Source organism: Octodon degus, unplaced genomic scaffold (genome assembly GCF_000260255.1).
Source record: "Octodon degus isolate 3935 unplaced genomic scaffold, OctDeg1.0 scaffold00200, whole genome shotgun sequence".
Lineage (NCBI taxonomy): Eukaryota > Metazoa > Chordata > Mammalia > Rodentia > Octodontidae > Octodon > Octodon degus.
The window spans coordinates 4,149,655-4,163,458 of NW_004524776.1; the positions used below are offsets into that span (position 1 = coordinate 4,149,655).

The 13,804-nt window shown below is 41.7% G+C and overlaps 2 protein-coding genes across 2 annotated transcripts in view; one reads left to right on the plus strand and one right to left on the minus strand.

Annotated features, from left to right (window-relative positions):
- Positions 1-13,804, plus strand: part of Pdxdc1 (pyridoxal dependent decarboxylase domain containing 1) — a 57,216-nt gene that overhangs the window by 36,721 nt on the left and 6,691 nt on the right. Inside the window, exons 10-16 of the mRNA XM_012517646.2 lie at positions 610-658; positions 804-905; positions 1,631-1,756; positions 4,437-4,487; positions 8,237-8,300; positions 9,659-9,747; positions 11,249-11,354. Of these exons, the coding sequence (XP_012373100.2) occupies positions 610-658; positions 804-905; positions 1,631-1,756; positions 4,437-4,487; positions 8,237-8,300; positions 9,659-9,747; positions 11,249-11,354 (587 nt within the window). The remainder of the gene's footprint in view (positions 1-609; positions 659-803; positions 906-1,630; positions 1,757-4,436; positions 4,488-8,236; positions 8,301-9,658; positions 9,748-11,248; positions 11,355-13,804) is intronic.
- Positions 1,763-13,804, minus strand: part of Ntan1 (N-terminal asparagine amidase) — a 36,762-nt gene continuing 24,720 nt past the window's right edge. Inside the window, exon 10 of the mRNA XM_023704694.1 lies at positions 1,763-1,978. Within this exon, the coding sequence (XP_023560462.1) occupies positions 1,931-1,978 (48 nt within the window). The 3' untranslated portion in view covers positions 1,763-1,930. The remainder of the gene's footprint in view (positions 1,979-13,804) is intronic.

A 13,804-nucleotide genomic window follows, 5' to 3' on the forward strand; every position in this document is an offset into this window, starting at 1 on the left:
ATTGGTCAGTTTTGTTGGCTCTTTGTAGTCCTCATGAAGAGTGTATGTCCAAGCCAGTGGTGCACACCTGTAATCCCAGCACTAGGGGTTGAAGCAGGAGGGATTACAGGCATGTGTCAGTACTCCCAGTCTCAATCGCTGTCTCTGAGTGCCCCATGGTGGGACCACAATAGCAGAGGGATAGAACCCTGGCCCCTGCATCTGCCTAAGTAGGCATTTTAATCTGCTGAGCTATTTGACCAGCCCGTCTTTTTTTTTCATCCCATCCCTTTCCCATCCCTTTCCCAACCCTTTCCAGTCCCTTTCCTGTCCCTTTCCCCGTCCCTTTTCCTTCTCTTCCCCGCTCCTTCCCTCCGTCCCTCTCTCCCCCATCTCTCCCCTTCCCTCCCTCTCTCTTCCTTCTCCCTCTCCTCCCTCTCTTCCCTGTCCCTCCTCCTCCTCCTGCTCCCTCTCCCAAACCCAGGTCCCTGAGCTTGCCAGGCAGGTGCTTAGACCGCCAAGCTATCTCCCCAGCCTAACATAATCATGGTTTTTGTTTTGGTTGCAAAGCACCTATGTAGTAATTAACATTAAATTCTGTAGTTCTTACATTGGTGTTTTTTCTTCCAGGGTGAATCTGGCAACATTGGTTCTAGGTTATGTCTCCTCATCAGTTCTGGTATGTTACTGATTTACTAAATTGGTGTTCCTAAGAAGGAACTTAAAATCTCTCAGCTCTTGTTATTTTTTCAGGTTTTATGAGTAGAAGAGTGAGTTGGGTTTGTATTCTGATAAGCTAATGAAAGCTGTTCTCTTTTTGGTAGGCTGCAACTAAGTGTGACAGCATGACACTGACTCCTGGCCCATGGCTAGGTTTGCCTGCTGTTCCTGCAGTGACACTGTACAAACATGACGATCCAGCCTTGGTAAGCTCACTTTCCCTGGGGAGGAGGGAGTGGCAAATAGTCATTATTGGCTTTAGGGACACAATACAGAAACATGAAGAAAAAGGTGAATTTTTCCCCTTAACTGCACTTCATTTGTACATACATATATATTTAAAAGTTATAAATAAATCCATACCATACTAATTTCTCTACCCCATGCTTTATAATGTATATGAAGGATATTTGTGGCATTTTATGCCTAGATAATATTCTGTTACATAAGTATCACAATTTTTTAATCATGGCCATTTGAGAAAATGAACATATTTCTCAGTTTTAAATTACTTCTTTGGTAAGTTCCCAGAAATAGAATTACAGACTTAGGAGTATTTTAAGTATTCTGATGTAGTGGATAAGTTAGTGACAGGCACATGCAAAATAAATATTAAGTGATTTATTGCTAAAACAGTTGTTGACTTGCTCTGTTGACAATGAACCAGGTATTTGAGAACGCTCAGAGTAACCTTGCAAGGGCTGATTCTTGAAGGAGCTTAGTTTTATTTCTGGGTTCTATTTGTATTTGTGTCCTGGGTTTGCCTCTCCAGGTCTCTGAGCTAAGCTACCTAAGAATATTTATGTCATGGGGTGTAGGATGATCAAATGGATAATGCAAGCCAAGTGTCAAATATGAAGTGTAAATGAATGGTAGCTAGTTCCTGGGATTCTAGTGGCTTTAACTAATGCATTGATTTTGGCTTTTTTAGACATTAGTTGCTGGTCTTACATCAAATAAGCCAGCAGACAAGCTCCGTGCCCTGCCTCTGTGGTTGTCTTTACAATACTTGGGACTGGATGGGATTGTGGAGAAGATAAAGCATGCCTGTCAACTTGTGAGTAAACACCTGAAGTTTAAGTGAATCACAAAGACTCCTTCCAGTGTGTTGTCATCTGTACCATAAGAAAGCAGACTGACCACCTTGGTGGGTATGTTTCTTGCTGAAAGTAAGTTCTGGGAGAGACTGCTGGCATTGATCCAGCAGTAAGCCCAGATGAAATCAGATTAGTCAGGCTATTGTCAGCCTGAGATGAGAGTTGGGGTCCCAAGAAGACTCCTAAGGAAGGAAGAAGAATGGGAGAAAGGTCAGCCAGCCTGACTCCTCAAGATAAGGGAATATGAAGGTTAGAGGTGAGATACAGTGGCATATACATTCCTAGCATACTGGATTGGCTTCCCAAATTGCAGAATTCCAGGGGCAGTTCGATTATTTTTGCATTCAAGATATTGTAATTGTGGAAAATGTGTGATTATGCTATAGTTAGTTTATTAATCCATTTGGATGCTCTAAGAGAATACTTTGGATTGAATAATTTCCTGTTCTCAGATCAAAATGCCAGCAGATTCAGTGTCTGGTAATGGCCTATTCCTCACAGATGGTGGTGGCTATGCATTTCACTTGGCAAAGGGGAGAACAGACACACTAATCCCATTCATGAAGGTGCCACCCTTGTGTCCTAGTAACCTCCAAAGACCCCATCTTTTTATTGTTGCATTGGGGATTTAATTTAAGGAACTTTGGGTAGGCACAAACACTTAAGCCATAGCTTTATAATGCAAATGTAGTGAGAGCTGAATACTATTAAATGCAGAAGCATGATGTCACCTTCTGACATGCCATTTTCTTACCTGAATTAGGAAGTACAATTCAGTAAGGATTATTATATGAGGACTTCAGTTCATGTGTGTAAAGCTTGAAGAATAATCTTGCATATAGGAAGTTTTTCATATAGGTTTAAATCTTTGTTTTAAACATGTTCTTGAACTGAGGCTATAGCTCACTGGGAGAACACATGTGTAACATACATAAGTCCCTGGTTTTGCTCTTCATCCCCACAGTCAGTTTTCTTGGGCAACTGGCACTTTCTCAGGTGTCATTTTTGTGTTTTAGAAAAATTAACATTTTCATATTTCACTAGTATAGTTCTTTATATGTTAGTTCCTTTTTATATTAATAAATAATTTTAAAATTTGTGTTTATAAAAGAACCATTTTTTAAAAAAATGTTCTTATATGCCTTTTGGTCATATCTTTGATTTAGTTATATGGAAAGAGAAGCTTTATTATTATAGCAATTTAGCTAATTTAGGGAATGTATGGACAGGAAGTAAGAGTTCTTCAATTCATCAGGGCCTGTGAAATACATGAAAATATATGATGACATTAATTACCTTGAGGTCACCACAGCTCTGGTCTCTTGCTGTACCAAAAAGCTGTAGCTGATTTTAAGTGCTCAGGAAGTCTTGCCTGTTACTGTACTGCTGGCTGCCCATGTTAAGCTATGTGAAACTTCAGCAAATGTGGTTTTCTGTGTTATGCCTTATGCGCCACACATTGCCTGAGAGCAGAAAGTTGTCCTCATCTTCATTTCCTTCTTTTCCTCATCATTATCACCACCTTCTTTGTGGATAGTCATTTTTTAGTTTTTATTTAGTACTAAGTACCAGGAAGTACTTTTCATGGTTTGCTTCAGTTGACCCCCTAGAATGTAAGGTCCACTGATGACATGTTAAAAATGAGACTTTGGGCCAGCCAGATAGCTCAGCAGATTAGATTCCTAGCCTGCCGTGCCCACCCTGCCCCTGGGGCATGCTGAGATGTTGATTGAGACTGGGTGTGGTGGTGCATGCCTATAATCCCAGTACTTGGGAGGCTGAAAACAAGATCACTACAAGTTCAGTCTGTGTAGTGAAACCCTGTAGACCTTGTACTACATACTTTAACAAAAAAAAAAGAGATTTTATGAGGAGCTTTCCAGCATCCAGCGCTCAATGAATATGTTGAATTCATGTCCCCTTACATGAGTTAGACATTGTTATTATCCTCATATGGATACTAGGAAACAGGAATTGAGGCATACAATGGAGATGAATATAGCTAGCACCTACATAATGCACATTGTGTTCTAGACACTGTTTCTGAGCACCTAACACATTGTTGACTCATTCAATTTTTCCCACAACCCAGTAAGATGGATATTATCATTCCATTTTTATAGTTAAGGAAACTGGTTTTGGAGATGTTAATTGGCTAGGCTATGTTCTTAATCTCCTCTTAGGCCAGCTGATTCTCATGTAGCACTAGTTTTGCCTCCTAAAATGCATACTATGCATTGCTCATATTTTTATTTAGTGGTTTTTGAATAAATGGCTTATATATCACTAATAAGATGATTCACAAGTCTCATTAGAAATAGCTTGTTTTTGTTTTTGAGACAGGGTCTTTTTGTGTAGCCAACCTGGCCTCAGACTTGAAATGATTCTCCTGTCTCAGCCTTCCAAGTGCTGATACTACAGGCAGGTGGCATCATACCTGGTCAGAAACACTGTGTAACTTTTAACTGAGAAATCGAAGAATATTTGGAGATTTTGAATTGTGAAAATTGGCAGCTGAACTTAGAAATCACCAACTTACAGATGTCTGAGAACCCTGTGTGCAGACCTTGGATCTCTTGAGAACTGAATGCATATGCCAACCTAATGACAGTCTACTTACAAGCTGTTTGTCATTTGTAGAGTCAGCGGTTGCAGGAAAGTTTGAAGAAAGTGAACCACATCAAAATTTTGGTATGGTATATAATTTCCTATTTTGAAATACTTGTTTTTAACTTCAACAAAATGCTTTTCTCCACATGTGATGTATTTCAGTTGAATTGTGACAGCTCTTTTTTTTTTTTTTTCTTTTAAATGCGGCCTTTGCAAGTACTCAATATATTTGTTTATGACATAGCTGAAGATCAAGAAATTGTGCTTTATGGTGTTTAAATTCCTATAGTGCCTTTCGTGTGATCCATTTATCCTGTTAAAGTTTAGAACTGTACAAAGATCTTACAAACACCATTGACTGCACCTGCCTAAGGACTTTAGAACACTTTTCTGGTAGGAAAAACTGCTGTGTCTCAGAATGCTCTGTGCTACTTTTTTGAAACCTCCTGACAGTAGAGTTTGTATTTGCTTAAGATAGAATGAAAAAGAGTAAAGCAAGTAGCCCTGCTCTTTCTCCTCCTGGTATCTTCCTAAAATGAATCTCTCAAACTGTACCTTTGGGATAATAAATAGAAGAGATGAGAACTTAGCATTGGTTCAGGTGAGAATCTTTCACTTTATTGTTTTAGAATTGCGAGAAACGTTTTGGTCAGATTTTGATTTAAATAGGCTGAATGACAGTTCTTCAGAGTACAGTGAACTTTAAAACTTGGCTGGGGACTGGGGAGATAGCTCAGCGGAGTAAGTGCTTGTTTAGCTAAAGTGCAAGGTCCTAAGTTTATTCTTGGAACCGCAAAAATAAAAAAAATAAAACCTAGGCTGGGTGTGGTGGTGTACACTTGTAGTATCAGCACATGGGAGGCTGAGGCAGGAGGATCACAGTGAGTTTGAACCAGCCTGGGCTATATAAGTGAGTTCAAGCCAGTCTGCACTATATACCAAGATACTGTCTCAAAAAAACAAAACAAAAACCCTAGTATTTATGTGAGGTTCCAGTTAGTACAGTTTCTTTCTGTATTAGAACATGGTTAGGCTTGATGGGGTGGGGGCTACTATACATGGCCTGTATAGCAGCAGCTTAGAACCATCAGGCCTGAGTTCTGACTGGTAAACTGTTGCAAACCAGAGAAGCCATTAGGAGTAAAGGGGATGACTTGAAGCCAGGAGGCCTGTGACTCTGAGGTCCTCTTCTTCCTCTTCTTATCCTTGAACCCAGAAACTGAGCAGTCAGATGAAGGATGTTAGTTGGACTCTTTTGAGGGCAGACAGACTCGGACTGGGGAATCCCTGCCTTTCAGAATGCATCTGGGCTCCTCATGTCCTTTTTCCTCCAAGTGGGAGCATCTGAAGAAGCTAGTCTTCACTGGTTCTTTTGAGCCGTCTTGAAGGCTACACAGCCTAGGCACAAATCCTGCTTTACTCTTTCTTTCAATTGTTGTTTTTTTCAGTAGTGGATATAATAGTCTGCAGACCCCACAAAACACTGTGGCTGGTCACTCATCATCATCACTGTTACAGCTGCTGCTCTGTAAAATGTTTGCCGGACAGCACACAGTGCTAAGTGCCTTGCTCATGCTACTTCCATTAGCTCTCCTAACAGGGTGCTGTGTCACTGCTCTTCCCTTCCTGGAATCATTCTGTTCCTCCCCGGTTCCTCTCATGACAGTTCCTTAGCTTTCAAATCTTGCTTCAAATTTAGACAGGCTTTCTGACCATAGGAAATAACTTCCCACTGACACCCATCATTCTATGTCCTGAGAAGTTTTCTTCCTTACTGCTTTCGGAAATTTGTGTGTTCATTGTCAGTTTTTTTCCTGTAGAAGCTTTGCATAGGCTTTATGCAAAATTACCACTGTCCCTACATGGGTATTAAAACCCAAGGTCCCAGCCAGGAAAACCAAGTTTCAGCCCATCCACACTCTGCTCCTCTTGCTGCTCTTTTCTGCTTTCTCTTTGTATCTTTGTTGTGAGCCCAGGAATTTTTTTTTTTTTTTAATCAAGGTTGTGGGGTGGTTAAGACAGGTTCTCAAGATATAGTTTAGGTTGGCCTTGAATTCATGATGTAGCCCAGGGTGGCCTTAAACTCAGGGTGATCCTTCTGCCTCAGCTTACCAACTGCTGGGACAGGGATGCATCAGTGGTTTAAATGGCTTTGGTTATTGATTACACTTAATCCAATATTTGATATTTAGAATTGATAACTTATACACTTGATATCTGAGAGAAAATTCAAGGAAAGGAAGCTGGGCATGGTGGCACACTGTAATCTGAGTACTCTGTGAGACTGAGGCAGGAAAATCACAAGTTCCAACCTAGCCTGGGTCACTTAATGACTTAGCTCAACAAGAAGGCCCTGGGTTTAGTCCCCAACACAGCAGGAGAGAGATGGAGGGAGGCAGGCAGGCAGGCAAGTCATTTTGCTTTACCTTAACTAAAAGATGGGGGAATGGTTGTATTATCTTGTCACAGTTTTTTGTTCCTACTTCCTTGTTTGGTTTATTCTAGTTTATTTAAATATTAGGCCCCTGATTATTTTCTTCCCTCAGCATGGTCTTGCTACAGTTTAGGCTGGCCTTGAACTCTCATTGATCCTGCAGCTTCAACCTTTTGTATTTTGGGATTACAGATGGCACCACTAGACTCAGTAAATATTAATACTTTTAATGAAATAAGGGCAAGCTAGGCATGGTGTTGTATGCCTGTAGTCCTAGCACGCGGGAGGCCAAAGCAGAAGGATCTCCTCAAGTGCAAGGCCAGCCTGGGCTATGTGTGAGTTCAGGACCAGCCTAAGATCCATAGTAAGACCCTATTTCAAGTAAATGACTGAATAAATATTTATGTGAAAATTATAGGAGGTGGCAGATAAGAAATCATTTTAGCACAGGAACTAGCTTAATAACTAATTGGTAGATTTGAATATAAATCTTTCTTGATCAGAATTACATCCATGTGGTCCTTTGAAAAATTGGTGGGAAAGTTCTTGGCCTGTTTATTTCCTGTCTCTTTAAGTTAGCATTTCTGTTGTGGCCTAACTCTTGAGTCATCACGCTCAACCTAAGAACATGGTTTTAGGACTAGAGATGAACAGTACTGCAATTATTGCAAGCTTAGAGAGCTGACCCCTCAGGGCCTTCGCCCCAGAGAAGTAGCCCATTGTTTACCAGGGTCATTGCTGCTCACTGTGTGCCCTGACATAATGCTAAAGCTGCTGGCTGAGTGAATGTCCAGCAAAGAGCAGGAGCTGGTGCTGCTATGGCAGTGCAGTGAGCAGTTTCTTTTGTTAGGAAATTCACTGCTGAAATGTTTTAAGGCCTGTCTCACATAAGTATATATGTTTAGAAAATACATACAGTTCCACTGTAGGTAAGTACATTGCCAACAGCACTTGTATTCTGTTCTGAATATTTTATAAGGTGAGGAGAAAGTACTTGTTTTCTTTTCTGAGTATAAAAATTGTAGTAAATCTTGATTTCTAGGATTCTTTGAAAGCACTGGCACTCTCACCACTAATTCGAGTTCTTTTCTTTCCTTATCAAAAAAGATCATTAATGTTATTCATAAATATTAAAATTATCCCATGCTTTAATTTTAGTGTCATATAATTAATCTCAGAACCACATTTCATTCTCAGGGTAGATCATAGTTACTTTCAAAAATTTTATCAAACGTTTGCTTTTTGTTACTTTAGCAGCTGAAATTAACCTTTGAGCTTTTAAAAGTGTTCATGTACAAAACAGACCACTTCCACCCTGTTTCCCAACTGACTGACCGACTCGATGGGTTTTTGGCATTTACTATCTTTTGGTAACACTGGACTTCTCTTTTTGCAGGTGGAAGATGAGCTCAGTTCTCCAGTAGTGGTGTTCAGATTTTGCCAGGAATTACCAAACTCAGGTAGGTGATTTAAAAAAGGTTAATTTTTGTGTCTGTATTTAAGGGCTTTGAACTTGATGCCATTTCAAGTTAGATAGTCCAAGATATTTTTATTGATTTATGGTGACTATACTAGTGGTTCCCAAGTATTAGTCTCCGGGCCAGTGCTAGAATGGGTGAATCACTTAAAAAAGATTCTTGTGATGCACTTCACAGACATGTTAATCTAGTAGCTTAAAACCCCTTAAGAATCTGCATTTTTAAAAAATGCTCTGTCAGGATGTGATAGTGCATGCCTGTAACCCAGCACGCTGGGAGACTGAGACAGGAGGATCTCAACTTCGAGCCTAGCTTAGGCAACTTAGCCTAGCTTGGGCAACTTAGTAAGATGTTATTTCAAGTGCAGAAATAAAAAGGGCATGGGGGATTCAGCTCAGTGCACATGTCCTGCATTCAATCCTCAGTACTTCAACAGAACTGCTCAAAGTTCTACCAACACACCATTATTTTTCAGCTAGATGGCCACATCCCTTACTCAACTTATCTGACTTCTCTGGATTCTGCTTAGTCCGTTTCACATCATGTGTTACATAGCAGTGAGTGAGCATTAAAAGTAGAAGCCAAATCATACCACTTCCTGCCCTGAAAATGTTAGTTTTCTGCTGTTTTAGTTATATGAAGCCAGACTCTTTCCTGTGGCTTCCAGGGCCAGTGTGTTCTGCCCCTGCTTTTCTCTGCAACCCCTTCCATTCTGAGAAGTGTGCTTCAGTCCTAAGACTCCTTGCTAGCTCATGGCTCTGGCATTTGCTGTTCCCTCTGCCTCACATGCCTTTCCTCTTGCTCTCATATCTCCATTAAGTTCCCACTTCAAGAGCATCCGCTCCTTATCCTGGCCTGTGGTCTTCTTTCACAGCACTAGCAATGACCAACATGTGATTTTCCTTTTCTAGTCAGACTGTAAGCTCCAATGTGACAGAAATGCTGCCTGTTGTAAAATATCCCAGGTGTCTACAGTCCAAGTGTGAGCAGGCACCCAGACTACTTGATGAGTCAAAGATAAATCTGGGGAAGCCTGGTTTGGATGCTTGGGTACTGTGGTTGCCTTGGCACAATGATTGGTAGACCAGGTATTGGCTAATGTAGAGGCCTTGCAAGCAACCTTTTCAAAATGTGAAGTTAAGAATTGTTTCTTGAAATGTTATTCAGGTGTTAGTTTGTGAGAGAAAAAAAGTATGTTAAACCTCTGTTAGAATTGTTTGATTTTATAAACATGAAGCTGTTCCCTTAAGATGAATAATAGAATCTAAGTGAAATTGAGTTGTGTTGTGATGTTTAGATTGGCCGTGTTTTGGGGAGTGACTCTTCTGTTTTGGCCTCAGATCCAGTCTTGAAAGCAGTACCAGTGCCCAACATGGCACCCTCCACAGTCAGCTGGGAGAGACATTCCTGTGATGCTCTGAATCGCTGGGTAAGGTGGCAGCTGTCTGCCTTTTTCTTTCCCAGAGTATCATGGCTGAGATAACAGAAGGTGCTCGGCTTGTTCTGGAGTACTTTTCTTAGTCAGATCACTTCATGGCTGACCACAGCAATCAATCTTGGCATTATTACCTTAGTTTTCACCTATGGCTGTTGCTCGGGTGCTGTGTATGGCTGTGAAATTGCAGTGCAGCTGCCATGATGTGTTGGTGAACGTCCACCTGCCTCAGTGGGTACCAAAGCCAAGTCCCTTGACCAACCTTGGCTGTTGGGCAGTGTGGGCCAGAAGTGTTGTGCTTCAGCACTTGTGGACACTGAAATAGTACCTCTAGGAATTAGCCTTGGGTGTTCCGATCAGCATAAGGATGCTCACGATGGCAGTATCAGTCCCTAGAGTGCGTGGTTAAGTAAGTTATAGCACATCCATACAGTGCAGTTCAAAACAGCTGCTATAAACCATGTTGCTGAACATGTTAGGCAGCCATGAAATGGTCAGCACAAATTAAATGGGGGGAAGAACTCTGAATATTATTCAAAAGTGCCAAATATCATGTTTTGTGACAAATATCTCATTTACCACAGAGAAAACATAGGGGAATATACCAAATGTCAGTCAGTGGTGTGTTATGGATATTTTTTATTTTTTAATTACCTGCATTTTGTCGATTTTTATGGAATGAATTATATTAGTAAAAAGGAAAATAAGCTAGGCATGGTGGTACAAACCTACAATCTTGGCACTCTGGGAGGGTGAGGTAGTGAAATAGCAAGTTTGAGCCCAACCAGGGCCACTTACCCACTTATTGAGAGTTTGTCTCAAAATCAAAGGGCTGGGGTCAGACCAGGTGTGGTGGCATACAACTTTAATCCCAGCACTGAGAATGGTTGAGGCAGAAGGATTACAATTTCTAGTCATGTGAAGGCAATTTAGCAAGACTGTCTCAAAACATAAAAAGTTCAGTGGTAGAGCATGCCTGGGTTTGATCCCCAGTACCACTAAAAAAAGAAAAAAAGTAAACTGTACTATTTTTGAAAAGAAGTGTATGGGCTGGGGAGATAGCGTAGTAGAATAAGCTCTTGCCTGGCACACACAAGGTCCTGAGTTCAATCCCCGATATCACCCTCCCCCCCCCCAAAAAAAAAGTGGTGTGTGGTGAGGGGTGCATGCCTATAATGCCATCACTCAGGAGGCTGAGACGGGAGTATTACTGAAAGCTTGAGGGTAGCCTGGGCTACCTAGTGAGTTTTAGGCCCACCTGGCCTACAGTGAGACCCTGTCTTAAAAAAAAAAAAAAGAAAAGGAAAAATGACCAAAGTTGTCAAAGACCAGGGCTGGGAATATAGCTTAGTGACACAGTACCTGCCTGGCAAGCTCAAGGTCCTGAGTTTGTTCCCTAGTGCCAAAAAAAGAAAAGGACCAACTGAAGGAAATGCACTCCAGGAGCCCTGCCCCCACAACACCATGTGTGTGCTGTCCTTTTTTTCCCCTGCAGCTGGGAGTGCAGTTGAAACAGCTGGTGCCTGTGAGCGGCCTCACTGTCATGGATCTGGAGGTTGAGGGCATGTGTGTGCGCTTCAGTCCTTTGATGACAGCAGCAGGTAACTCGTCTCTGTGTTTCCCTTTTGTTCTGGTAAACAGTTCTATGTCCATTAAAGTTCAGGCTGTTGGGTTAATTACCTACCTATCTTCCTTCGTTCCCTCCCTCCCTCCCTCCCTCCCTCCCTCCCTCCCTCCCGCCATACTGGGGATGGAACCAAGGGCCTTGGTACCCAGTCTGGCTAAATCGCTGAATTGCCCAGGCTGGGCTTGAACTTGCAGTCCTCTTGCATTAGTGCCCCTGAGTTCTGGGGTCACAGGCATGTGCCACCACAGCTGCTTAGTTTTCCTTCATGATATGCTGGGGTTTTGTCTTGTTTCATTGTGTTTTTGTTTTTGTTTTTGTTTTTGTTTTTGGTGGAACCAGGGATTAAACTCAGGCCTTGCGCTTGCTAGGCAATCATTTTGTTTTTCAGTTGCAGAATATAATTATGACATTTATTGTAGAGAACTGATACATGTATATAATACAGCTAAGTTCTTTTCTTCCCCCTATGATATTATTTTGCTGTGCTTTCCAGCATCAGTTTTTGGAGGGGCTATTTCTTCTTTTTAAGGTAGTGAAGATTTACACTTATCCAAGGTAGGAAAAGAGCAAGCATGGGCCAACTGAGGTACAAAAAGTAGATTCTGCAGGTGAGAGTGGGCCACTGTGAAAGACAGCACAGTGGCTACAAGGTTAATAGCCATTGTTCCCTGTACCTCTCCCTCCTCAGGTTGACATCAGGCCTATGCCATGTCATCAAAACCGCTTGATCTTATGCCAGAATTAAAGATAGCATTTTCTGATTGGCCATAGGTGTAGCCCTTGTGAACTGTTTTTCTGCATGTGTCCTGGGTTCCTGTGATTAACAGGTCACATCTACTTGCCCAGATGGCTGGCCAAACTCATTTTCCCCTGGGACACACAAATCCCCCCATTATTCTTTGTGCATTACTGATGGTGTGGAGGTCTCTTATCTTTATGTAGTTATTTCTACCTGAAAGGGGCTACAGGTGCTGCCTACTGGGGATTATGTGCTATCAGACTACCTCTGGATGTCGTGGCTCACCAGTGGGCTGAAAAACCTGTGAGAAAGGAGTTAGCGTCTATATGTCAGGAAGTGCTGAGCTCCCATTTAACAGGAGAGAGGTTGGTGAGATCTGTGAGAGCATCAGGGGCTGTAGTCTGAATCACCTCCTGAAGCCTTAAATGGATAAAATGGATTATTAGGTTGGGAATGCAGAGCCCTAGCATGAGAAAGAACAGGTGAAAATATTTCCTGGTCTGTCTTAAAGGGTGGATTATGACAGATCCAGCAGTTTACAGGTTCCTACGCTTGCGGTGGAGGAGAAAGCATGGTGAAGAGGAATATTAGAAAAACTACCAAGAAAAAAAAAAAAAAGAAAACTACCAAGGGCCTAAGAGTTGTAGCCCTAGCAAGACTGTCCATATTATGGATCTAATTAAAAACGGGATCCCAATAGAGGTGCGTACTTAAGATATGGTGGATTAGAGATCAGTTCTTTCTTTTTGTAGATTAGCATTCCATTGTACCTTCTTGAAAAGAGCAAACTTCTGAGATCAGGTGCATTCAGGGTGGTTCAAAAGAAGCAAACTTCTAAAGTCACTTGAATTCCTGTGTTTGGACAGCCTATGAACCTTGGTTTTCTATTCCAAGGGTTCCTAACTATGTCTTTGAATCACTGTGGGACTTTAAAAACCACCAGTGTCTGGGCCACCTACAGAGGTTCTTATTTCCTAGGTCTTTTTTCAGTTGCATTTAGTGGTATTGTGTATACTTAAGGAGCACATGATGTTGGGGGAAGGGGCACTGAGCTGCTGTGTCCTCTTCAGGCATGGAACCCTACAGGACCTCCCCGGTGTCCAGCTGTTAGGAAACACTGGGCATCAACATCTTTCTTTTTTTGGGGGCTGGCTCAACCTGCCCTGGGTGGGGCTGGCACTGCATATGGTTCCGGGGATTGAGCCATGGTCTCCTGCGCCTAAACTTGCCTAAGCAGGTGTTTTAGACCGCTGAGCTATCTCACTGGCCGTGGGCATCAGCATCTTAAAAGCTCCCTGGGAATTTTAATATGCCAACAATGATTGAAAGCAACATACTTCAGAAAGCACTGTAGCCAAAAGTGTGTAGATTTTTCCAGACAGTCCAGGAACTGTGCCCTCTGCACGATTAAATGGGGAGGGACCCTGAATAAGATCTTTGATCTCCAGACCTGTTCCCTGCCACCTGATGACAGAGATGTGAAGACTGAAGTGACAGGAGCAATAAATATGGTGACCATATGTAACAATAATGTACTGTTTTTCAAAAAGCTAGAAAAGACTTAAAGAGTATTTTTCCCTACAAAAAAATGGTGAACTTATCCTGACTTGAAGATTATACAGTGTGCATGTGTCTTAAGAACATCATTTGGTACTCCATGAATATGTACTTTTTGGCCTTAAAAA